Genomic DNA, 24,168 nt, shown 5'->3' on the forward strand with positions numbered 1-24,168 from the left:
CACTGTATATAATCCTGTATATAATCCTGTATATAATCCTGTATATAACACTGTATATAATCCTGTATATAACACTGTATATAATCCTGTATATAACACTGTATATAATCCTGTATATAACCCTGTATATAATCCTGTATATAATCCTGTATATAACACTGTATATAACACTGTATATAACCCTGTATATAATCCTGTATATAATCCTGTATATAACACTGTATATAATCCTGTATATAACACTGTATATAATCCTGTATATAATCCTGTATATAATCCTGTATATAACACTGTATATAATCCTGTATATAACACTGTATATAATCCTGTATATAATCCTGTATATAACACTGTATATAATCCTGTATATAATCCTGTATATAACACTGTATATAATCCTGTATATAATCCTGTATATAACACTGTATATAATCCTGTATATAACACTGTATATAATCCTGTATATAACACTGTATATAATCCTGTATATAATCCTGTATATAACACTGTATATAATCCTGTATATAACCCTGTATATAATCCTGTATATAACACTGTATATAACCCTGTATATAATCCTGTATATAATCCTGTATATAACACTGTATATAACCCTGTATATAATCCTGTATATAATCCTGTATATAACACTGTATATAATCCTGTATATAACACTGTATATAATCCTGTATATAACACTGTATATAATCCTGTATATAATCCTGTATATAACACTGTATATAATCCTGTATATAACACTGTATATAATCCTGTATATAACACTGTATATAATCCTGTATATAACACTGTATATAATCCTGTATATAATCCTGTATATAATCCTGTATATAACACTGTATATAACCCTGTATATAATCCTGTATATAACACTGTATATAATCCTGTATATAACACTGTATATAATCCTGTATATAATCCTGTATATAATCCTGTATATAACACTGTATATAATCCTGTATATAATCCTGTATATAACACTGTATATAATCCTGTATATAACACTGTATATAATCCTGTATATAATCCTGTATATAATCCTGTATATAACACTGTATATAATCCTGTATATAATCCTGTATATAACACTGTATATAATCCTGTATATAACACTGTATATAATCCTGTATATAACACTGTATATAATCCTGTATATAACACTGTATATAATCCTGTATATAATCCTGTATATAACACTGTATATAATCCTGTATATAACCCTGTATATAATCCTGTATATAACACTGTATATAATCCTGTATATAATCCTGTATATAACACTGTATATAACCCTGTATATAATCCTGTATATAATCCTGTATATAACACTGTATATAATCCTGTATATAACACTGTATATAATCCTGTATATAACACTGTATATAATCCTGTATATAACACTGTATATAATCCTGTATATAACACTGTATATAATCCTGTATATAACACTGTATATAATCCTGTATATAACACTGTATATAATCCTGTATATGAGACATGAGAGGAGGCCGCCATGACACTAGTGGATTAGACCGTTGTATCCCGCAGGCCTCGTTGCTAAGGCCCCTCTGGCAACGCAAGCGGAAGCCGCCGCCTACGCGTAGAGTGACTCTTCGGTCGTCCAATCCGTGCGCAGGGCTGGACTCCCGCCACCAATCAGGAAGTAGTCTCTCAGTTCAGCGGGTGGAGCTTCCTGCGGCCTTGGTAACCGCATGGTAAGCCGCTGTAGTGACTGAGATTCCCGCTCACGTTGGGAGGAAGCCGGCAGAGAGTGACTGGACGCGCCGCTCTAAGCAGCACCATGAAGATCGAAGAGGTGAAAAGCACCACCAAGACCCAGCGCATCGCCGCCCACAGCCATGTCAAGGGCCTCGGCCTGGATGAGAACGGCATGGCCAAGCAGGCGGCAGCCGGGCTGGTGGGCCAGGAGAATGCCCGTGAGGTGAGACCGAGGGCTGGGGCTGACAATGTACAGGGACTACAAGGCCCAGCATGCTCCGCAGCCAGGCTCTGCTGTGTAATGGCTGGGGACATTGGTCTGAGCTCTGCCTGGTGAATGGGGATGAGATTGTGGCCGTCCTTACACAGCTGAGGGTTTGTTACACTTGTCTGCAGTCTTGTTCTGTTACAATGTGTCAGCGCAGGGATGTTCTATCCGACTTCAGGATCCTGTAGGCTGGGTGCAATGGTAAGGCTGCGTTCACACCTGTTCCAGGATCTGCTTGAAAACTGCAGAGAGAAAAGTCCTGTAAGGAGGAAACCTGGCGGCTCCATTAGGGTATGTTCACACACAGAGGTTTTCACAGGCTGATTTTGAGGGAGGAATCCACCTATAAAGTCTCGCATTCATTTCAGTGGGAGTCGGAAGCAGTTTTTTGTTTTTTTTTCTAGAGGAATATAAGTGACACGACTTAGTCCAAAGGCAAAAACACAGTGCAGGTTTCTGATGTGGTTTTTGATGCAGTTTTTAAAGAGAAGTTTCCAGGTACATCCAGCGTGCTGGAGCAAAAAACTCAACAAAAACCACATCATGTTAAAAAAGAAAAAAACTACAGCGAAGAACAGTATCCCAATTTCTGGAGCAGAATTCTCAGCCTGCAAATACCTGTGTGAACATTCCCTTATAGTCTATGAAGTGACTACTTGTTAAAGGGATTCTACCATTAAAAGATGTTTTTTTTCTACTGACGACGTCGGAATAGCCTTAAGTTAGGCTATTCGTCTCCTACCTTTTGATGTGGTCTCCGCTGCGCCGGTCATCCGAAATACCGTTTTTTCCCGGTATGCTAATGAGTGTCCAGCAGCAATGAGGGCGGGCCCCAGTGCTAACACATGACACATGCGCAGTCGGCTCTGGCTGCGAGACCCTGTTACTGCGCATGCGTCATCCATGACGACCAAAGAAGAGGACACAGAAGGGGAGGACGTAGATCACGAAGAAGGCGGTGCAGGATTTGGCAGTTCCGGCAGCAATGGGGACGTCTCCATCGGTGTGTTAGCGCTGGGGCCTGCCCTCATTGCTGCCGGACACTCATTAGCATACCGGGGAAAAAAACGGTATTTTGGATGACCGGCGTGGCGGAGACCACAGCAAAAGGTAGGAGACGAATAGCCTAACTTAAGGCTATTCCGACGTCGTCAGTAGAAAAAAAACATCTTTTAATGGTAGAATCCCTTTAAAGAGGACCTTTCACTGATTTGGGCACAGGCAGTTCTATATACTGCTGGAAAGCTGACAGTGCACTGAATTCAGCGTATTGCCGACTTTCCCGATCTGTGTCCGGTGTAAAGCGCTATCAGTCCCGGTACCGTAGCGCTTTACAGTCAGTAGGGCATTCCTGACAGTCTGTCCGCTACGTCCTTCTCCACAGCAGCACCAATAGCACTGTACAGTGTGAGCGGGGAGGAACATAAAGAGCTACGGTACCAAGACGGCTAGCACTTTACCCGGGGCCCAGATCGGGAAAGTCGGCAATACGCTGAATTCAGTGCACTGTCGGCTTTCCAGCAGTATATAGAACTGCCTGTGTCCCAATAGGTGAAAGGTCCTCTTTAAGTGGGTTGGGTTTCCATTTTTTGGATCAAGCGGACTCACAGAACGGACACCCAAGTGCAGGTTTGAACTCCAGCTGCTGTGAAACTACAACTCCCAGCATGCTCCATTCACTTCCATAGGAGTTCCAAGAACATCAGAACAAGTATGCATGCTGGGAGTTGTAGTCTTGGAACATCTGGAGAGCCATTCGTTCCCTGACCTAGAGTAACAATCAGTCAGCAGTTTTCAGCCCATTTAGGGTACATGCACATGATCAGGTTTACGCGCAGGTTTTCCTCGCAGATATGAATGCAGGCGATCGGCAGCGTGAGCTATTTGCATTAACGTCAAACAGAAATTTATACAGCGCAGGTTTTTTTTCTGTGTGATAAAATGAATGGACTTATTTATTTTTCTGGCACGGATTAGACCTGCAGTTTGTAACTGGCGTTGACTTCCGTTCTGGAGCTGGGACATGCGGTCGATCACCCGCTCCCGTCGCCAGTTGTGGTCTTGGTGTACGAAACCCCAGTGTGTTATATAAAGGGAAATGCAAAAAAAAAAAAAAGGAGAAAAATATTCCTAAAACATGCAGGTCCACTACAGAAGAGCCAGGAGACGTGTGTAGGTGCAAAGGATGGAGATATAAGGGGGAGACACTGGGCAAGAACCACAAGAAAAAGGGGGGAGGAGGAATAATGTCACATAATAGGGAAAGAAAGAGGCGTCAGGAGACATTACCTCCAAAACCTAAATATCACGGAGTATCCAAAACGTATCCCAGGGTTGTCAGACTTTATCAGCCGCCTCCTCCTCCTTCAGGCCATCAGACTGCCAAGTGTTGTAGTCTCCTGTATTCTAGAATGTGGCTCCTTTAAGGAAGGAGGAGAAGAACCCCCAACATCCACTCCACTAGAGTCTCCAATAGGGGTGGGGGATGGGGCATCATCAAAATAAATAAAGATGGCGGCCGGGCAGGTACCACACCTCCAGCATTGGAGTGAAGGAACACTTGGGGTTCGGTACCAATGCATTGGTCCACGACAGGTCTGTTAGGGTCCCTCTAGGTAATTCTCCCACTTGCACATTTTGGGATGGGTGGGCAGATCAATATCCGATATAAGACCTGCAGTGGAGCAATCAGACTTACACAGTCTCTGAAAGCGAGTAGGAGAACTCACGTACCCTTAAAAACCGTTAGCTAAATGGGAAATCTGGATATAGGGGAACTCACTAGAAGGGGGAAGAAACATTAAGATTGTAGATCAGCAAACAGGACCAAGTGCCATGACCCACAATGTCTGCCAAGAGGAACAAGCCTGCACTGAGCCATGGGCCCGAAACTGCTGCTGTAAGACGTAACGGGTAATAGAGGAGGGGGGGGGGGGGGGACAGAGGGGCGCCAGCTGCAGAAGTATAAATCTGCCCCAATAATGATTCCAGGTATTTGGGGGAGAGGTAGTATTGTAACCTGGGTGTATCAGATAAGTTAAGATAGTTGGAACCCCCCTTTAATGTGTGTGAGGCTTTTTGTTACCGGCCCTTAAATCTGGCAGTGTTTGTGTCCGTCGCTGACTAGAGTGGTGCTGCCAATAGCGACTACTCGGGGTACTATATTAAGGGGATTTTTCAGGCCTTTTTAATCGATGATAAATTTTTAGGATTGGTCATCAATTGAAGACCCTCAGGGGTCCAATACACAGGGCCCCCTTGGATCACCTGTTCAGTGGTGCACTCTGAGCGCACAGGCCACGTGATGTCACATTTATCAGCCACGTGGCCTGATCACAGCTCAGTCCCATTCAAGTGACTGGTTTGAGCTGTAATACCAGGCACAGCCACTATACAATGTACAGCGCTGTGCTTGGTAAGTACTGAAGATATTGCAGTGGTCACCCAGACACATCTGACTGTCCAAGGCCTGGGTGCGCACCCCTGCCCATCTCTAACTGATGTTTTAAGTCCTCAGCTAATAAGTTTCCAAGGGTTTGCTGAGGTCCGCTGCGTTCTCTTGCATAGGCCTCCCCCGCTGTCCTTGCACAATCCTGCGGTCACTATAGCGTGCGACTCTTTGGAATCTTTGCCAAAGATGTTTATTGGATTGCAACTGGAAAAAAAAAAAAGGTGAAAACCTTGTTTGGTTTAAGCCATAGAAGGTCCTGTGCGTCGGCCTCGCCTGACCCAGCGCTTACAATATCCCTTCCCATGTTGCACTTTTTTCCCCTTCTCTGTCACCGAACAGGTTAATCTCTCCCTGAAACGCCACATTTTGCAGATTTCGCCGCACGTATCGGATGGATTTTCCTGCACTTGCCGAGCCAGTCTATAAGCGGCCTGGTTTTCATTTGCTGTGCCGTTTCTCAGATGTGTGCGAACACTGGCAGTGAAGCAGCGCACAACTTGGAAAGTCCTCTGACAAGTCTGGTCCGTGTGGGCCGAGCCGCGAGGTTATCTGATGGCAGCAGAAAACGCGCCGTGAACCAGTGATTGGGGGCTTTTATTTATAGCCGAAGAAATTGCAGGATCAAAGCCGTACAAGCCGGTCCCGCTCTTACCCAGCGCACGCAACTGAACCGTATTCTTGTCACTGCGTGTAAATCTGCGGCCGGTCAGATGGGGGGCAGACTGCGGAGGCGCTCCAAGGTTATCACATCCATTTACTGTAAAGCAGCCAGAACAATAAAGATCTCCGTTTTAAGCTGATTCCAGTAATGGAGTCTGGAGAAAGGATTGCATGGTTCTGAATTCTTCTTCTTCTGATATTTTCTGCTTTATTTTTAAGGGGAAACCTGTAACTTGTGTCTGAAGCCGATGCGGTTTGTGCTGCATATTAAGATATCTGCAGGATTTTCCTTGTGTGTTGCATTGCAATAATGTACGTATGTATTGGCGACTAGATCTGCACGATCTGCTGTAGTCACCGAGGTCCTGGATGATCGTCTATCAGAAAGCGCCGCGCATATACATTAATCCATAGGCATCATTTATTGTGACGGAGGACAAAAGCGCGTCCATCTTGTCACAATCGGTGCAACCATTGGATAGAATTGTACAGAAACTACAACTCCCAGCATGCTCCATTCACTTCCATGGTGATTCCAAGAACAGCAGAGCAAGTTTGCATGCTGGGAGTTGTAGTTTTGCAGCAGCTGGAGAGCCGAAGGTTGCCTATCCCTGCTATAGTTGGTAATGTAGTTGTATTGTCCTGGCCAGAGGTTGGGATACAGTAGTCAGACCTGTTTGTATAGAGGGGTGGGGGTTGTGTCATGCCGGGGGATAAGTTTGGAGATGTTGGAATAAATGTGATCCCAGCCTCTTACTCCATGTTCCCATTTTTAGTTAATCGCTTCTCCTCCGTCAGTGCGTCTTACCGCTCTTCTTTCTGTAATTGCAGGCATGCGGTGTAATCGTAGAGTTAATTAAAAGCAAGAAAATGGCTGGAAGAGCGGTGCTGCTCGCCGGACCTCCCGGAACTGGCAAGGTAACTTGGATTTCACCTGCATCCTATTTAGCCATGGAAAATGTTAAGCATGAAAATCGGAGCGTTCCCGACAAGGACATCAGCTGGCAGTGCCCCCACGTGCTGAAATGTGCCGCCTTTCACCCATATCTAAATGAATTCCGTACTGAGGGGAGGCATGGAACGTATTCTCCGTAATGCGGAGGGAGCGGGGATATGGCAGTGCTATTAAAGGGGATGCAGGGGCATTTTATATAGATAGGCCGTGATTATCGGGGTGGTGGGGGTCCCATACTTGTCATTCCTACAATCTGCTGTTGGAACATTATAGTGGATGGAGCCCAAAGCAGAAGGCTTCGTCCGCAGTGTGGTGACAGCACCAAAGTACTCTCATATACTTGACTAGGAGCTGCAGTACTCCAGCCTGGCCACTAGACTATGGTCTGAGCCTCTGCATAGGGTTTGACAGTGGAGGCCGCCTCAAACAGCTGATCTGCTCTGGACCCCCACCTATCTGGTTAGCAGTATCAAAATGGCACCTGGTGGTCAAAAGCTTTGATTTCAGTGTGACCACTTGGTGGCGCTATACTGTTGCCTTTTGCATTGTAAGATGAGTTAAAAGGGGAAATGAGAGAATCACATGACGGCCATTCTGCTGATACAATTGGGATGATCTAGAATTGCGTATTACAATATTTCTGGGATTCCTTGACATTCTGTTACTTTATATTACAATGCACAAGACAAACTTACAGCACCACCTGGTGGTCATGAATCTTGTCATAGTCTTGTACTGAATCAATGGTCAGACACCCCCCTCCCCCCATCAAACCTTTATATTATGTCCGATTGATGGCGCTGTAGGTCACTTGTCTTGAAGCCTCCTGTTAAAGTCTTATGGGGCTGTTTTTGTCTTGCAGACGGCTTTGGCCCTCGCCATCGCTCAGGAGTTGGGCAGTAAAGTTCCCTTCTGCCCCATGGTTGGGAGTGAAGTCTATTCTACGGAAATTAAGAAAACTGAAGTGTTAATGGAGAACTTCCGAAGAGCAATTGGTAAGTGACAGGTATTCTCTAATCCGATAGAACATCCCCTCCCCCCATCTGCAAAGAAAGGGATTGTGCAGGACTATAAAAACATGGCTTGTTTCTCCTGCAGGCAGCGCCACACCTGTCCATGGATGGTACAGTCCTATGAAAAAGTTTGGGCACCCCTATTAATCTTTATCATTTTTAGTTCTAAATATTTTGGTGTTTGCAACAGCCATTTCAGATTGATATATCTAATAACTGATGGACACAGTAATATTTCAGGATTGAAATGAGGTTTATTGTACTAACAGAAAATGTGCAATATGCATTAAACCAAAATTTGACCGGTGCAAAAGTATGGGCACCCTTATCATTTTATTGATTTGAATACTCCTAACTACTTTTTACTGACTTACTGAAGCACAAAATTGGTTTTGTAACCTCAGTGAGCTTTGAACTTCATAGCCAGGTGTATCCAATCATAAGAAAAGGTATTTAAGGTGGCCAATTGCAAGTTGTTCTCCTATTTGAATCTCCTCTGAAGAGTGGCATCATGGGCTACTCAAAACAACTCTCAAATGATCTGAAAACAAAGATTGTTCAACATAGTCATTCAGGGGAAGGATACAAAATGTTGTCTCAGAGATTTAACCTGTCAGTTTCCACTGTGAGGAACATAGTAAGGAAATGGAAGACCACAGGGACAGTTCTTGTTAAGCCCAGAAGTGGCAGGCCAAGAAAAATATCAGAAAGGCAGAGAAGAAGAAGAATGGTGAGAACAGTCAAGGACAATCCACAGACCACCTCCAAAGAGCTGCAGCATCATCTTGCTGCAGATGGTGTCACTGTGCATCGGTCAAAAATACAGCGCACTTTGCACAAGGAGAAGCTGTATGGGAGAGTGATGAGAAAGAAGCCGTTTCTGCACGTACGCCACAAATAGAGTTGCCTGAGGTATGAAAAAGCACATTTGGACAAGGCAGCTTCATTTTGGAAACAAAAATTGAGTTGTTTGGTTATAAAAAAAAGGCGTTATGCATGGCGTCCAAAAAGAAACAGCATTCCAAGAAAAACACATGCTACCCACTGTAAAATTTGGTGGAGGTTCCATCATGCTTTGGGGCTGTGTGGCCAATGCCGGCATCGGGAATCTTGTTAAAGTTGAGGGTCGCATGGATTCCACTCAGTATCAGCAGATTCTTGAGAATAATGTTCAAGAATCAGTGACGAAGTTGAAGTTACGCCGGGGATGGATATTTCAGCAAGACAATGATCCAAAACACCGCTCCAAATCGACTCAGGAATTCATGCAGAGGAACAATTACAATGTTCTGGAATGGCCATCCCAGTCCCCAGACCTGAATATCATTGAACATCTGTGGGATGATTTGAAGCGGGCTGTCCATGCTCGGCGACCATCTAACTTAACTGAACTTGAATTGTTTGTCCAAAATACCTTTATCCAGGATCCAGGAACTGATTAAAAGCTACAGGAAGCGACTAGAGGCTGTTATCTTTGCAAAAGGAGGATGTACTAAATATTAATGTCACTTTTCTGTTGAGGTGCCCATATTTTTGCATCGGTCAAATTTTGGTTTAATGCATATTGCACATTTTCTGTTAGTATAATAAACCTCATTTCAATCCTGAAATATTACTGTGTCCATCAGTTATTAGATATATCAAACTGAAATGGCTGCTGCAAACACCAAAATATTTAGAACTAAAAATGATTAAGATTAATAGGGGGGCCCAAACTTTTTCATAGGACTGTATCTGCAGTGTAATACCAGCACAATCCATGGACAGGTGTGGCGCTATTTCTTGAAGGAGGCAGCCATCTTCCTTCCTGTGCCATTCCTTTAAAGACAGTCTATTTGAACTCGGCACGTTCCGAGGAATATTAGGAAGGAAATGGAGGGATCGCTGCTTTTCAGGAGTGTTATTTGTTTAGTAAATGTTGTTTCTTGCTAAACGAAGACTGAACTGTGACCTATTACTTTATAAAGGGGGGGGGGGTCGCAGAGAGTCCTGGTGTCAAAGGTCACTGTGATGCAGGGAGTCCGGGTCTCTGAACTGAATATGGGAAATCTGGCTGAGGTACAGGCCACATAATCCGGTCCTGAATTCTCTGTATCTATGGGTCCTTAGGGTTATTACATGAAGACGGTCCCATAGGGCAGAGGTACACAATAGAGAGCGGAGTCATCCATTGTGGGGGTCCTCCGTGACAAGCTCTGTACAAAGCAGATCCTTATCTGGCAGATTCAAGCTGTCCTTGTATTACACAATGGTCATGCCTTCTCTAGTGAAATTAGCTTAATACAGGGGGCGCTGCTGAGTGCATGGGCTGCATTTTCAAAGGTGCTGTCTGACCCCCAAATATTTCTGGGTGTCAGAAGCTTCTAGTAGACAGATGGCGCTTGCAGCACCGACCATATCCTAACAGGGGCAGAATTCCAGCTACGCAGTGGACAGGGCTCCTGCACTGCCCCTATTACTTTAATTGGTCTGCACGCGCTCCCTTAGCTGATCTGTGCAGGGGCTGGCAGACCCCTCTAAGCATCAGCCACAGTAATGCATTACAGTCTATGGGCTACTACAGATAATTGAATCCACTAGTATAACATCTCGTCTCTATCGGATGTAAGCGGCAGCTCAGGATGTCGCAGATTTAAAAGAAGAAAAATGCAACGAGGTGCGAAAAAAGGCGTCAGGTGGACATTGCGATCGAAGGAGATCACCAGGCGGCCTGTGTTATTGAAATGGCGGGCGATGGTTTCCGGAGCACAAGAGCCGCCGAGGAGACAAATCTCCTTCTTTTAATCCCGGAGTCAAATAAAGCTTGACCCTTTTATTGATTTTTTTTTTTTTTTTTCCTATATATTTATTTATTTTTTTGGGTAAGACGGGACAAGCCAACATTATCTAGTCTTTAAATTCCTGTCAAGTCAGGGGCCGAGCGGGAGGGGACGCGGGAGAAACCTCTCGAGCAGAAATGAAAAGAGAAGCGTCTGCAATATTTCCTTGATGTGATGAAGTTGCCTGTCAGGGATTTGGAAATTTGAACCAACAGATGAAACCTGTGTCATCCCCGTTGTCATCCCCCCCAGATAACCGTCTGAGAGGTAAATCATGGCTAACAGCCGCAGCTTTTGTTACCGCGGAACATTCTTTAAATGTCAGCACACGGGAAGGCTCTAAACAAATATTGGATTTACTGAAAGACTGGGGGCCGCAGGGGGGGAGGGGGCGTCCTTTGTGGAATTTTCAATTTCATCCATGGATTGGGATTAGGAGCGAGATCCTAATAGGATTCTTTCACTCCTCGTAAATTAAACGTCTAATTCGAGCAGCACCTTCAGCGTCGCGGGATCTGGAACGTATTTCATGGCAGATGTTTCTGCTCCTCCAGTCATTGCAAATCCGCCAAAGGCTCCCCCGTTTAGGTTGTGAATAGGATTGGCGCTACCCCGGCCTATAAAGAGGTTTCCTAAACTAATATTGTGGATTATGGACGGATTACATCCTACGAACAATGACACGAGGACGCTGTGACAGGTTATCAACTACGGGAGCCTCCGCGACAAAGCGTCACATTTACATTGTGCCGGGCTCAGAACGTCAAAGGCTTGAAGCCCAGAATATACGCGGTATATACAGAGGGTGGCCTCCATTATAATAAGCTGCTGGGTCTAAAAAGAAAGCAGTGCTGAACTGTAAATCAGGGGGGCCAGTGCAGAAGGCTGAGCATTGGATGAAGTGGATTGGTACTCGAGTAGGCAGTGACCTGGATGAAGATGAATAGTAGATAAGGGAGACCTCTAAGTTTCCTTTCCTTAGACCTCAGCAGTCACGTGCGGTGGAGACTACATCGGACCAGACGGGGACATCGGAGCACAGGGGACAGGTGAGTATTATGGATCTAAAATATCCTGGGCAAGCCCTGTAATGTATGCAAACATCATATGTTATGGCAATTCTGATTGGCAGCAACACCCTAATGGCACCATTCCCATTGGATGGAACCTTGTTATTAATGGTACGGCCTGTTGCGGTAACATAACGGATTGTTGTGAGGTCATCCCGAAGATTTCACCTACGCCACAAGTCTTGGGAGTCTCTCCGGCTGTTTTTTCCCTTCTTTTTCGCCATGAAGAATTGCAAACTACAATAAGATGAGGTTTGTGGATTGTAACCAAATACTGTACCCCACCACTCCTGATCGGGGGATCCTATCATAGATCAGATTCTTCTCACGATCTCTTCGCTACATTTGCAAAAAAATGAAGTGAACCAGTCTGGATTTACTTGTGTTTTTGCGTTTTTTGATCTTCTGAATTTGAACCAAAATTTTGAATCCAATTCATGATAGAAAAAGGTGATTTGTGTTTTGAAATGTCCAATTACCAATCCCGACCTTACGCTTATGGCCCTGGAGAGGGCGCTGTACACACGGCATCCCAGATATATGAATGAGCTGAATCGTATTTGGGTGGAGGAATGGCACAAAATCCATCTGAAGGAAATGTCAGGAGGTGACTGCGAAGGGAGACTGATGGACTACTAAGTCCAAGGGCTCGGTTACTTGCTTTTTCTCCCTGTCCTGTGGATGTTTATTCATCTATCTATCTATCTATCTATCTATCTATCTATCTATCTCCTATCTATCTATCTATCTATCTATCTATCTATCTATCTATCTATCTATCTAATCTCCTATCTATCTTCTATCTATCTATCTATCTATCTATCTATCTCCTATCTATCTATCTATCTATCTATCTCCTATCTATCTATCTATCTATCTATCTATCTATCTATCTATCTCCTATCTATCTATCTATCTCCTATCTATCTATCTATCTATCTATCTATCTCCTATCTATCTATCTATCTATCTATCTATCTATCTCCTATCTATCTATCTATCTCCTATCTATCTATCTATCTATCTATCTCCTATCTATCTATCTATCTATCTATCTATCTATCTATCTCCTATCTATCTATCTATCTATCTATCTATCTCCTATCTATCTATCTATCTATCTCCTATCTATCTATCTATCTATCTATCTATCTCCTATCTATCTATCTATCTATCTCCTATCTATCTATCTATCTATCTATCTCCTATCTATCTATCTATCTATCTATCTATCTATCTATCTATCTATCTATCTCCTATCTATCTATCTATCATCTATCTATCTATCTATCTCCTATCTATCTATCTATCTATCTATCTATCTATCTCCTATCTATCTATCTATCTATCTATCTATCTATCTATCTATCTATCTATCTATCTATCTTCTATCTATCTCCTATCTATCTATCTATCTTCTATCTATCTATCTATCTATCTCCTATCTATCTATCTATCTATCTTCTATCTATCTATCTCCTATCTATCTTCTATCTATCTATCTATCTATCTATCTATCTCCTATCTATCTATCTATCTATCTATCTATCTCCTATCTATCTATCTTCTATCTATCTATCTCCTATCTATCTCCTATCTATCTCCTATCTATCTCTACCTCACATTCTTCCGTCTTCCCGCTATCCCTCGCTCCGTTCTCTCCTCCTCCTCGTCTCCTGTACATTTTCTCCATCTCTTCTCCTTTATGACCGTCCATTAATGCTTATATTCATTATTGGGAGTTTTTCCCTAATCTGATCTCTCTGCGCAGTTACTTGGCGCCTGTGCCCCGGAGGATGCATAATAAAAGTGAAAAACGGAACGGCGGCGGCGATGTGTAAACCGTGCAGAGGAGGAATTCATGTCCTTCCTAATGTTGAACAAATCTAAATTTCTATACTTCATGCATGGATTATTCTTTACTTATTTTTTCCCATCTCCTCCACAAGGACAACAGAATATTGTCCCCCCCAATGATTTACGTCGCTCTCAAGTGCCAGTAATGAATTGTCTATTGGAGGGCGGCCGCCATCTTATTCAGCCTCAGAAATTTTACGGCAGTCGTAACTCAGGCGGCGTTCTGGTCTGCGCTTGTTATCGGGTTTGTCTAAACTCATCGAATAAGGCGGTGTTCAGATTAAGGCATAAAAATGGGCATATTAACTCCGTGAATGGCTCGGGTGTAAACTGAGGGTCATTATGAGGCCTGGAGCGTCTGATAGGTGAATTTGCTGCAGAATCTTCCGTGACCGGCGTTGTTTCTGCAGCATGTCCATGGATTTCTGCGACCAACCGAATACGAGTGAGAATCCCCCAATGAAGTCTAATATCTATATCTACCTCATATATCATGTGAGACCTAGACTTGTGCTTTACCCTGCAGCTTTGCTCTATTAGCTTCATATGTGTACAAGTATCTGAATACCATATATTATATAAATATGTTACTTTCTAAATCTTTCAATGTTTATATTGTTTTCTTCAGGTCTAAGAATCCGTGAAACCAAAGAAGTGTATGAAGGTGAAGTGACGGAATTAACCCCTTGTGAGACTGAGAATCCAATGGGAGGTTACGGCAAAACCATCAGCCATGTTATTATAGGTCTGAAGACTGCCAAGGGAACCAAACAGTTAAAGGTGCGTTCTCTTCATCCAGCGTGACTAGCCTCAGGGGTCGTCATGTGACGATTGGGGGTTCGGACACCTGATGAAGTCATCAGTTACATGGTACAGCAGGGGCTCAGGCCCATTTAGAGATGGGCGACTACTATTCGAAATGGCTCTTTCAAATAGCACACTGCCATAGGAATGAATGGGAGTGGTCGGCGTGCAGGGGGTTAAGTGGCCGGCGCCGGCTGCGTACCGGCCGCTTCTATTCATTCCTATCGGAGCGTTCTATTTGAAACGGCCATTTCGAATAGTATTCGCCCATCTCTAGTCCCATTCAGGTGAATGGGGCTGAGCATCAATCCCAAGCCCAGCCTGATCCATGGTGGTCTTAGGTGTCGGACAGGATATTATATCATCTAGAGGGGATCATCTATAATGCCTATAGGGGAACACCTTTCCTAATTTACCTTTGTCCTCTTTAGCTGGATCCGAGCATCTATGAAAGTTTACAAAAGGAGCGAGTGGAAGTCGGAGACGTCATCTACATCGAAGCAAACAGCGGCGCGGTAAAGGTAAGTCTCTTGTGTCCCGTGTACAACGTCTTGGACTGTCTACATGTGTCTGAAGAGAAAAGGAAAAAAAAAAGCTTTCAGCAAAACTAAAATTGGGAAGTGAGTTCTCTTTCCTGCTGTCAGCGGCCTGTCAGCCGGGGATTTGGCAGCCGCCCCTGCAGCGCACCTGCTTTCCTTTCACTAACCCGGATTGTGTCCCCACCACACAGAGACAGGGCAGGTGCGACACCTATGCCACCGAGTTCGACCTTGAAGCGGAGGAGTACGTGCCCTTACCGAAGGGCGATGTCCACAAGAAGAAAGAGGTCATTCAGGACGTGACGTTACATGACCTGGACGTGGCCAATGCGCGGCCTCAGGTGAGTGAAGGTTATGAGGACGGCTGAATACTACATGGTAACTGTACAGGGGGTGAAGGACGTGCGTCATGGGGGGGGGGGGGGGGGGGGTATAGCTGTGGTGTCTGCTGGCGGTGATATATTATCATTAATAATAATACACAAAATAAACGCAAAGGGAAAAAAATATATCTATATTATTATTATATTTTTTCCTTTTTATTTGTTTGTATTTGTTTTATTTTATTGCCTAAATTGTATCCCAGAGAAGGTCGTGAGAGTCATTTCGGGGAACATCGTAGCATGGCAGCAGCTCTTGTAGTCACTCAGTGATCACAAGGACCGTGGCATTGCCTCTTCCTGATCTGTGTAAGCCGCCATTGTTTAGTGCTCAGGGATGGTGATGATATGTCTGACATCTCTATGGGAGGTCGAGCCGTCTCTGACAACTCTGCATCACTAAAGCAGTCGTACCACAGACAGGTCTGTTCCCTTTCTATAGGATAGGGGATAAGTGTCTGGTCGGGCTCCATTTGCTGGGATCTCCACCTGTGCCGAATACGAGGGTCCTGAGTCCCCCTGTTTGAAGAAGGTGGCAATCATGATTGTACACTGCTGCTCCATTAAAGGGATTGTGCATCAGTATCAGATCACTCAGGGTCCAGCACATGAACCCCATCCTGAGTAAGGAGTTTCGGTTGCCAAAACCCATATTCTAGGTATATGGTCGGAAGCAGCATTGCTACTATTCAAGTGGATGGATGGGATTGGCGCCACTGCTACAGTGTATTGCCCAGGAGTTGTATACAGTGTAGAGCACTCAGTACCTAGAACTGCAGCCCTGCTCCCATTCACTTGTATACGTAGTACATAGCATCCAGCAGCCGAAACACCTGATCGGGACGTGGTCCAGGTGTTGGACTAATCTGATACTGATGACTTATGATGTGGATAGGTCAGTATCCATTATCTATAGGTCAGTATCCATTATCTATAGGTCAGCTGCTGTGACACTACTCCTATACAGTGCCAGAATCAGATAGCCTAGTGGTCAGATGTTGTTACTGCAGCTCCCATCGGCTCCTGCACAATCAGATACCTAAGCCCTAAGGATAAGGTAAATTGCATAATTGTTAACGCTGGGTGACAAGTATTTTGCCACTAGATGGCGCCATAAAGCTTCGAACTATGCTTTAAAGGGAGACTAAACCTAAAGTGCGTCGTCCTCTGGCTGTGCTGGTAATTGTGATCCGCTGTTCGCTGTTATCAGACAATTTACAGATCATTGGCCATTTTATAATTTAAGCAGCTCTTTACAATAATCTTTTAAGAACAAGACACATATACACTGCAGATACCGCAGGTGACTGGATACGAACTTATATTTTATGTTCATCATTTTAAAGGGAGGACAAGACATCCTGTCTATGATGGGTCAGCTGATGAAGCCGAAGAAAACTGAAATCACAGGTAGGTGGCATTGCTGTAGGGGTGACCTTCCTATTTGTGCAGTGTATGACTAGTTGGGGTTGGTCGCTTTTGGACCGTGACAGTAAATATCCGACTTTTGTAGTATTGGGATAGAATTTTCTTTTTCGTTTTTTCCAGATAAACTGAGAGGTGAGATCAACAAAGTGGTGAACAAATACATTGACCAGGGCATTGCGGAGCTGGTGCCCGGCGTGCTGTTCATCGATGAAGTTCACATGCTGGACATCGAATGTTTTACGTATCTCCACCGAGCCCTGGAATCATCGCTCGCCCCCATTGTCATCTTTGCTACTAATCGAGGCAACTGCGTCATCAGGTACGGACCATAGAAGATTCTGTCTGTTGTTCCTTTGCTGTCTGGTTTATCCTAAGATGTCTGTATAACACTATTACTACTTACAGGGGCACTGAAGATGTGGTATCGCCTCATGGGATCCCTCTGGATCTCCTGGACAGAGTGATGATCATCCGCACCATGCTCTACACCCCACAGGAGATGAAGCAGGTGAGATATCTATCATGATGTATGCTTTAAGGCAGGGTTAGGGAACCTTCGGCTCTCCAGCTGCTGTGAAACTACAACTCCCAGCATGCTCCATTCACTTCCATGGGAGTTCCAAGAACAGCAGAGCCAGTATGCATGCTGGGAGTTGTAGTCTTGCAACAGCTGGAGAGCCGTACGTTCCCTACCCCTGCTTTAAGGGGTTGTACCGTGTAGTAAGCTAGGAGGATAAGGAGATAAGCATCTTATTGATAGGGATCTGACTACTGGGATCCTAATAAGCACAGCACATATGGGCGGGATACTGCATAGCATCATGGGCAATTCCATAAAATTGAATGTAGTGGCAGCAAGTATGTGCAACCACCCTGGGAGAGCCTGGACTGCCCTTCTCATGGTCCTAGTGGTTGGGTCCCAAGTGATCAGACACGTAGACATTGTGCTGTAGACAGGTGATACGTTTGTTCTGGGGCACAACCCTTTTATATTCTATTATAGGACATAGTTTCCTCTGTAGGTTCAGCCAGTTGTATAACATTATATGTACATGAGACAGATTCAATGCACAAATGTTTGCAACTGGAATATTCATTACATACATGTGAATGGGGATTTCAGATTGCAGGACAGTTGCAGGAATTTTTGCAATAAACCTGCTATACGCGGTGACATCGCCATCACTAGAATATCCGCAGAGAACGCAACGTTCTGTCTGACCTCACAAGCTGCAGATTCAGGGACCGGTCCTGAACCCCTCAATGGGTCTTGCAGAAATCATGCGAATGCTGCAGAACGAATCACATTTGTATCTCTGGATGGGATTTTTCAGGTGATGTCTCCCTTACAGACCGCAATTCCGGTATTCACATATTAGGGAGCCATTTATTCTAGTTTTTGGAGCGACCCATGAAATGGTTAAGCCGGGAGGATTGAGATCTGTACATGAATAACAATGGCTGGTATTTCTTTGCCATCCCTCACCTAGCTGTCTGTAAAGTTTCCGGAGCGTTCTCGCAGCGTCTACTTGTTGTGCGTTCCCAGGTTTAATTTAGGCAGGCGCCTCCTGCTATCTTGTTTACAGAGCTGCCAAAGTGAAAAATACCTGTATTATATGAGACTTGCTATCTCAGCAGTACAACACACAATACCATTATCCCGACTCTAGCCCTTATCACTCAGCAGTGAGAACTCCGCTGCCGGCGCCATGCTTATTATGTGCAGCACCTTGTCACACCGCCTCACAATATTGGGGGGATCATCGGCCAGTGCGAGACCCGACATCCTTGGTAATAGAGAGGCAATACAAATTACAGTGTCCCATGTTAATTAAAGCTTTGTAATAAAAAAAAAAAAGTACATCTTGAGGTGACCCCTCAGTCCGTCTTGTAAAATCCTGAACCAAAGCAGAGCTTGTAGGTGTCATTATCTAATGGAGTGGCTGAGATTTATAAGGTGGTGATGTAATATCCTTTCTGTAACGTGCAAATGGTGACGCCAGCCATACAGGGAACATCACATGGACCCTCCCAGCTTTATTATAAGAATAGCCCAGCATGCATAAAATTCTATAGATATTCTGTAGGAGTGGACATGCAATACATTGTTTCTCCTGAAGAGGCCACTGCAGGGAAAGTGCCTGGCTTGCAGCTGTTTCCCTGCAAAATTGCCACTGCCGGGGGTGCCAGTACCGTGGTAGCATCTGCAATAACACAAGTAGGATATTTTTGGTGTTGGGTCTGACAAAAAGAATAAGTGGTTGGCCATGATCTCTGTAGCTTTGGAGGATGACTATTTGGCCAGTGATCCTTTGCCAGACCCCCAACCAATTCCCATCTAGATGAAAGGAATTGTCCAAGCTTCTGTCTGGCAGACCCAGCTGATCCAAGTGTGGTCCAGGTGTCAGACCCCCCACCATTCAGATACTGGTGACCTATTGATATACATGAGGTCTTGGACAACCGCCTCTAATGCAATGCATATGGCTGCCCTGTCACATAATCTCCACTGCTGAATAACCCGGCTTCTATAACTTGGCCTCTTGTTTCTTGATTCAGATTATAAAGATCCGTGCACAGACCGAAGGGATTAACATCAGCGAGGAAGCCTTAAATCACTTGGGAGAGATCGGCACCAAGACAACATTAAGGTAAATGATGTGCAGGCTCTGGCGGTCATCCTTCTCCTCTCAGAGCGGGCACTAAAGGACGGGCCAGCTGAGAAACATCCAGGCCGGACCTCACCGCTCAGGTAGATAGATGTCAGCTGTCAGGTATCTCAGCAGCACAGGTGCATTACCCTCCACATCTGATGGTGATGAGGCCGCCGAGCGATTCTTTACCTCTAGGAGAGGACCGGCGACATCTCGGCTCCCTGTGCGACGGCGTTATTCTCTTTCCCGTCTACCTTTATACACTACATATGTTTTCTGCTGCCGCCTCCTAGAAGCAGCCCTGTGCAATTCATTATTTCGTCTCGAAGAAATCCTCCAGATGCCAAGATCTCTTAAAGGTCTTGTCTTAGAAGGACAGCACCTAGGTATAGGCCCTAGGAGGGTATATGGACATATAGAGGGGTCCCCTGCTTACACCACCAGTCTCTGCAGTCATCGGCTGGCTAACTATGAGTTAATGAGACCTTCTTCTGTACTGCCCCTCTGACAGGGTACTGAGAAGCCAAAGGTAAGGGATGCCAGAACTGATCCATTGTCTTCTGTGGAATATTTCCTGGCACGTCGGTCACGACGCTGTGTCGCATTTTACGTTTTACTGTCTGGCTATGACAAAAATGTCATTATTTGTGTCTGGCTCGGACAATAAGCAGGTGTGGACACAACTGATATGTGTGAACCCAGCTTTATATGAGTGGGCCAGGTGACATGGAGCAGATGTTGGCCGTATTTCCTAAACTCGCAGCCTTATCATGGTCTATAATGCTCGGAGTCCCCATAATGTAATTGTTATCCGTACAGGACAGTAGAGATGCGAGGAACAGCCTAGATCGCTACAATACTGTCTCGGTTTCCAGCTCAGATTTTGATAAATCAGTTTGTGCGACAGTGGCCTTACATAGGAAGTAAATGGATTTACTAAAACTGAGCCCAGTTATCACATGTACATGCTGAAATCTCACCGACCATCTCTGCACCCCACCAGGTACTCCGTACAGCTGCTGACCCCGGCCAACCTCCTCGCCAAAATCAACGGCAAAGACAGCATCGAGAAAGAGCACGTGGAGGAGATCAATGAACTGTTCTATGACGCCAAATCCTCTGCTAAAATATTGGCTGAGCAACAGGAGAAGTACATGAAATAATGGGGCGGGAGACCCCCACATATCTTCTGGTTTTAGTTTTTACCTCTGACTTCTGTGATCAATTGAACTGTGACCCCCCACCCCCACCCCGGGTGTGACTGATGTGACCGCCTCTGCCCCCCCCCCCCCCGGGTATGACCGATGTGACCACCTCTGCCCCGGGTGTGACTGATGTGACCGCCTCTGCCTACCCCGGGTATGACCGATGTGATGGCCTCTGCCCCCTACCCCTAGACTGGAGAATTGATCTACATGGATTGTATTTAATTTGCAATTTTTCTGCTGTAAATGTTTTATATTGAAACATAAAAACAAAAAAATTTTTTTGGGTTTTCTGTTCCCTTTTTCTGGTTTCTAAAGGCAATAGGGAGGTAAATAGTTGTGTAGTGAAACATACAAAGTATCCGCGCCGGGCACGTGAGTATAACGGATGGCAGGCGGCGCGGGAGCAATGCTTTCCAGAGTTTGTTATTCGCCGGCACCTGTGCTATTATCTAATCCATCTCCACTGTGAAGTTTTTACAACCAAATGGCCGGGGCTGCTAAGAAGCTTCCCGATTCATTATGTGCGAGAAGCAGGGCCCTGCCGAAAAAGGACGTATTAGTTACATCTTATCAGCCTGACACCTAATCTAGCAACAATTACAGCAGACACATAGATTCTGAAATTTCAATTTCACCGAAGGGAAAAATAATGTTAAGATGGTGGCGGAGGAGCGGCCGCCGGGTTTTGCATACAGTAAGTGAGAGCCAGGCTATAGGAGGCGCAGCGGGAGAGTAAATGGGCTCTATACATTACCCTGCATGTTACTGCCTGTGGGAGATGTATGGGGGGGGGGGGTCACATTATCTGTTCTTATAAGAACAAGCGGAGGGCTAAAGGATTACTGCAGCCGTCTCCTCCTGCCATATACCTTTGTCGCCATCCATGATCTGTTTACGGACGAAATGAGGAGCTTTTAACCCCTTGAGGGGCCAGTCTGGGGGGTAGGTTATCCATATTACATGGAGGGTCCAAGACTCCGCACCTGCTGCTGTTTGGACAAGTGCTGCGACCTCCGAATTGTTTCCTGCACGGCTTTATCCTTTCCCTAGTGGTTGTGCTTAGCATTGCAGGTTTGCTCCATTCATTTGAACAGTGCAACTCCTTAGGTGTCACAGTTCCTATTGACCGTGGCCTGTATAGGGTTAAACTCCCAGGGTCCGCTTTTCCGATCTCAGCCATTACAGCAGAGTTAAACTAATTGGGACCCCTGCGCCAGACTTATTATCCAGCACCTTAAGGACCCTCTAACCTCTGCAGGGACAAAGGGGTATTGGTGGTCATGATGGAGTAACAATGTAACATGCTATATAATCTCCATAGCTGGTGTGTGTTATGGATTATATAATACTTGGGGGACTCCGCCTGGCCGCTGCCGCTCTGCTCGGGTGACACTCAGTGACTTGTATGGCTTCGGTCTCACACTTGGTTATGGAGATTTGGCTCAAGGACTCGAGTCTCATCACTAAAATTTTGAGTATATTTAGGTAACAGTCCTTTAGCCATTGTCCCTTGTGGCAGCCATATAGCCTTCCTCCAATTACAATGTATACACCGTGTCTGTAGTCTGTTACAATGGATACGCATTATTCCTATAAAGCCGTCAATAGCGGCCTGATGTTACAAACTGCTCACATAAAAGGGGAGATTGCAGAAGTGCAAACAACCATGCGGTGAGTATATGGGCGGGGGGTTGTGTGATCGGCATACCCCTACCCCCCAACACCCTGATGGGCACGAGTGACCTGACTGCTGGAGCCTTCGGTCATTCCCAGGGGTCTCCTTTCAGTTTATTAGGTCACCATGTAATAAATGGTCCTAGTTTTATTGGCGCGCCCCACACTGGTGGGTAATGGGGGGTGTCCTGAGATGTGGACCCCCTCTAATAGGCTGTAGGTGTATATAGAATAGATGGGGTTACATCATGTGCCCCTCCATCAGTGTACGTGTTCAGGACAGGAGTTCTGGGGTGGGGGCAAACTTGGATTGCAAAGGATTGTGGGCCCAAAAGGAGCTGAAGGATGTGGTAAGTGCCCAGTCGCCTGTATCCCTCTACTCACTGTGCTGACTGTATATTGTATACTGCTCTATATAGGGGCTAGGTATTATATCCAGTCATATATTAGAGATTTATTATCAGACCCAGCGATACAATGATATCCTTCCAATCCACGACCCCAATAGACCAAAAAGTCTGATCATGTGACCCTGGTGGGGGTATAAAGTGGAAAAGACCCCACGGTGAGAGAATCGATTAGAAACATTCCTCTTCATGTCCTTTAAGACCCTTTCTAGGACCGCTCGATAATCCAGAATATTGATGATGGATTTCAGTATATGGACACCGAGGTGAGCAGATGATGGGCCCCGGGCGGGATTCTGGCGCTCCCTACAATTTAGGAATTCACGACCAGCCAAACACTTCGCCTCTATGACATCCGTATACTCTTACCGTATCTTCTTGATCTTACCCCGTTATGTATAAGGAATGATAAGATAATTCCTCCAATTTCTCATGGAGACACGACCCCTCTTCCAATTTCACATTGCCACCCACACAATACCATTAAAAACACGTAAACCCCCCGCGACGACCAAACCCGCCACCGCCGCCTATATATATATATATATATATATATATATATATATATATTTATTTACAGGAATAACTAACCCTTCGCTGTGACATACAAGTATCCGCCATCTCTCTTCCCCCCCCCACGTTCCGCCCGCGTCCAGGTTCACACTTTGGTCCGTGATGAAATGAACACATAAATAAGTATAATAAAGCGCCTTTCCGGAGCCGTCACGCTCAGCCCGCGCGGTGGGTGAAGGGAGAACTGGGCTATTGATGGTGCTGTCACTTGGCCGGTCTCAACTTTTTGATTAATGGTCTTCAAAAACTTTTCCCCGGTTCCCATCGGCTTCCTTATTACCTATGTATCTTTTCATCAGCAGGAATGGAGGGGGAGAAGCAGAAAAAAAAAAAAAAAAAAGGTTGGCGTAGGGGGCGTTGTGCCTGACAGAAGCGGATTATAAAAGGTAATAATTGCAGGTGGCGGCGGAGACGGCGGGGGCTTCTGCCTTTAACATGTTGGTCGCCTGGCGGGGAGCGGGCTTCTTATCTGGACGGGCGCCTGGGCCTTGTCCGCTCCCCGATGGGGTTAATCATATCTGCCTTGACTTGAACTTGAAGCCCTGAGTGGGTACAATTTCTCACGGCTAGACAGCACGATTAATTCCTGTTGCCCTCCAAGGGTCCTGCTGGAGCACGAAACGTCCAGCTGGCCCGCAGCTGATAAGATGTACCTTTTGATTCAGTCCTCC

General features: G+C 45.1%; 1 protein-coding gene across 1 annotated transcript; it reads left to right on the forward strand.

Moving 5' to 3' along the window:
- Positions 1-1,724: 1,724 nt before the first annotated feature.
- RUVBL1 (RuvB like AAA ATPase 1) lies at positions 1,725-21,074 on the forward strand. The gene is made up of 11 exons (XM_075286625.1): positions 1,725-1,960; positions 6,948-7,034; positions 7,934-8,066; positions 14,459-14,610; positions 15,066-15,155; positions 15,365-15,514; positions 16,900-16,963; positions 17,102-17,300; positions 17,387-17,489; positions 19,541-19,632; positions 20,639-21,074. Exons 1-11 carry the CDS (start codon positions 1,820-1,822, stop codon positions 20,796-20,798), a joined length of 1,371 nt encoding a protein of 456 aa, XP_075142726.1. The 5' UTR covers positions 1,725-1,819; the 3' UTR covers positions 20,799-21,074.
- The last annotated feature ends 3,094 nt before the right edge of the window (positions 21,075-24,168 follow it).

Source organism: Leptodactylus fuscus, chromosome 9, assembly GCF_031893055.1.
Source record: "Leptodactylus fuscus isolate aLepFus1 chromosome 9, aLepFus1.hap2, whole genome shotgun sequence".
NCBI lineage: Eukaryota > Metazoa > Chordata > Amphibia > Anura > Leptodactylidae > Leptodactylus > Leptodactylus fuscus.

What these genes read in the sequence shown, in the direction of transcription:
- RUVBL1 (XM_075286625.1), top strand. Translation starts at nt 1,820, where the DNA reads ATGAAGATCGAAGAGGTGAAAAGCACCACCAAGACCCAGCGCATCGCC. An exon ending in TGGCCAATGCGCGGCCTCAG is followed by an intron (nt 15,515 to 16,899) that starts GTGAGTGAAGGT and finishes ATCATTTTAAAG; the next exon opens with GGAGGACAAGACATCCTGTC. An exon ending in CGAGGCAACTGCGTCATCAG is followed by an intron (nt 17,301 to 17,386) that starts GTACGGACCATA and finishes TACTACTTACAG; the next exon opens with GGGCACTGAAGATGTGGTAT.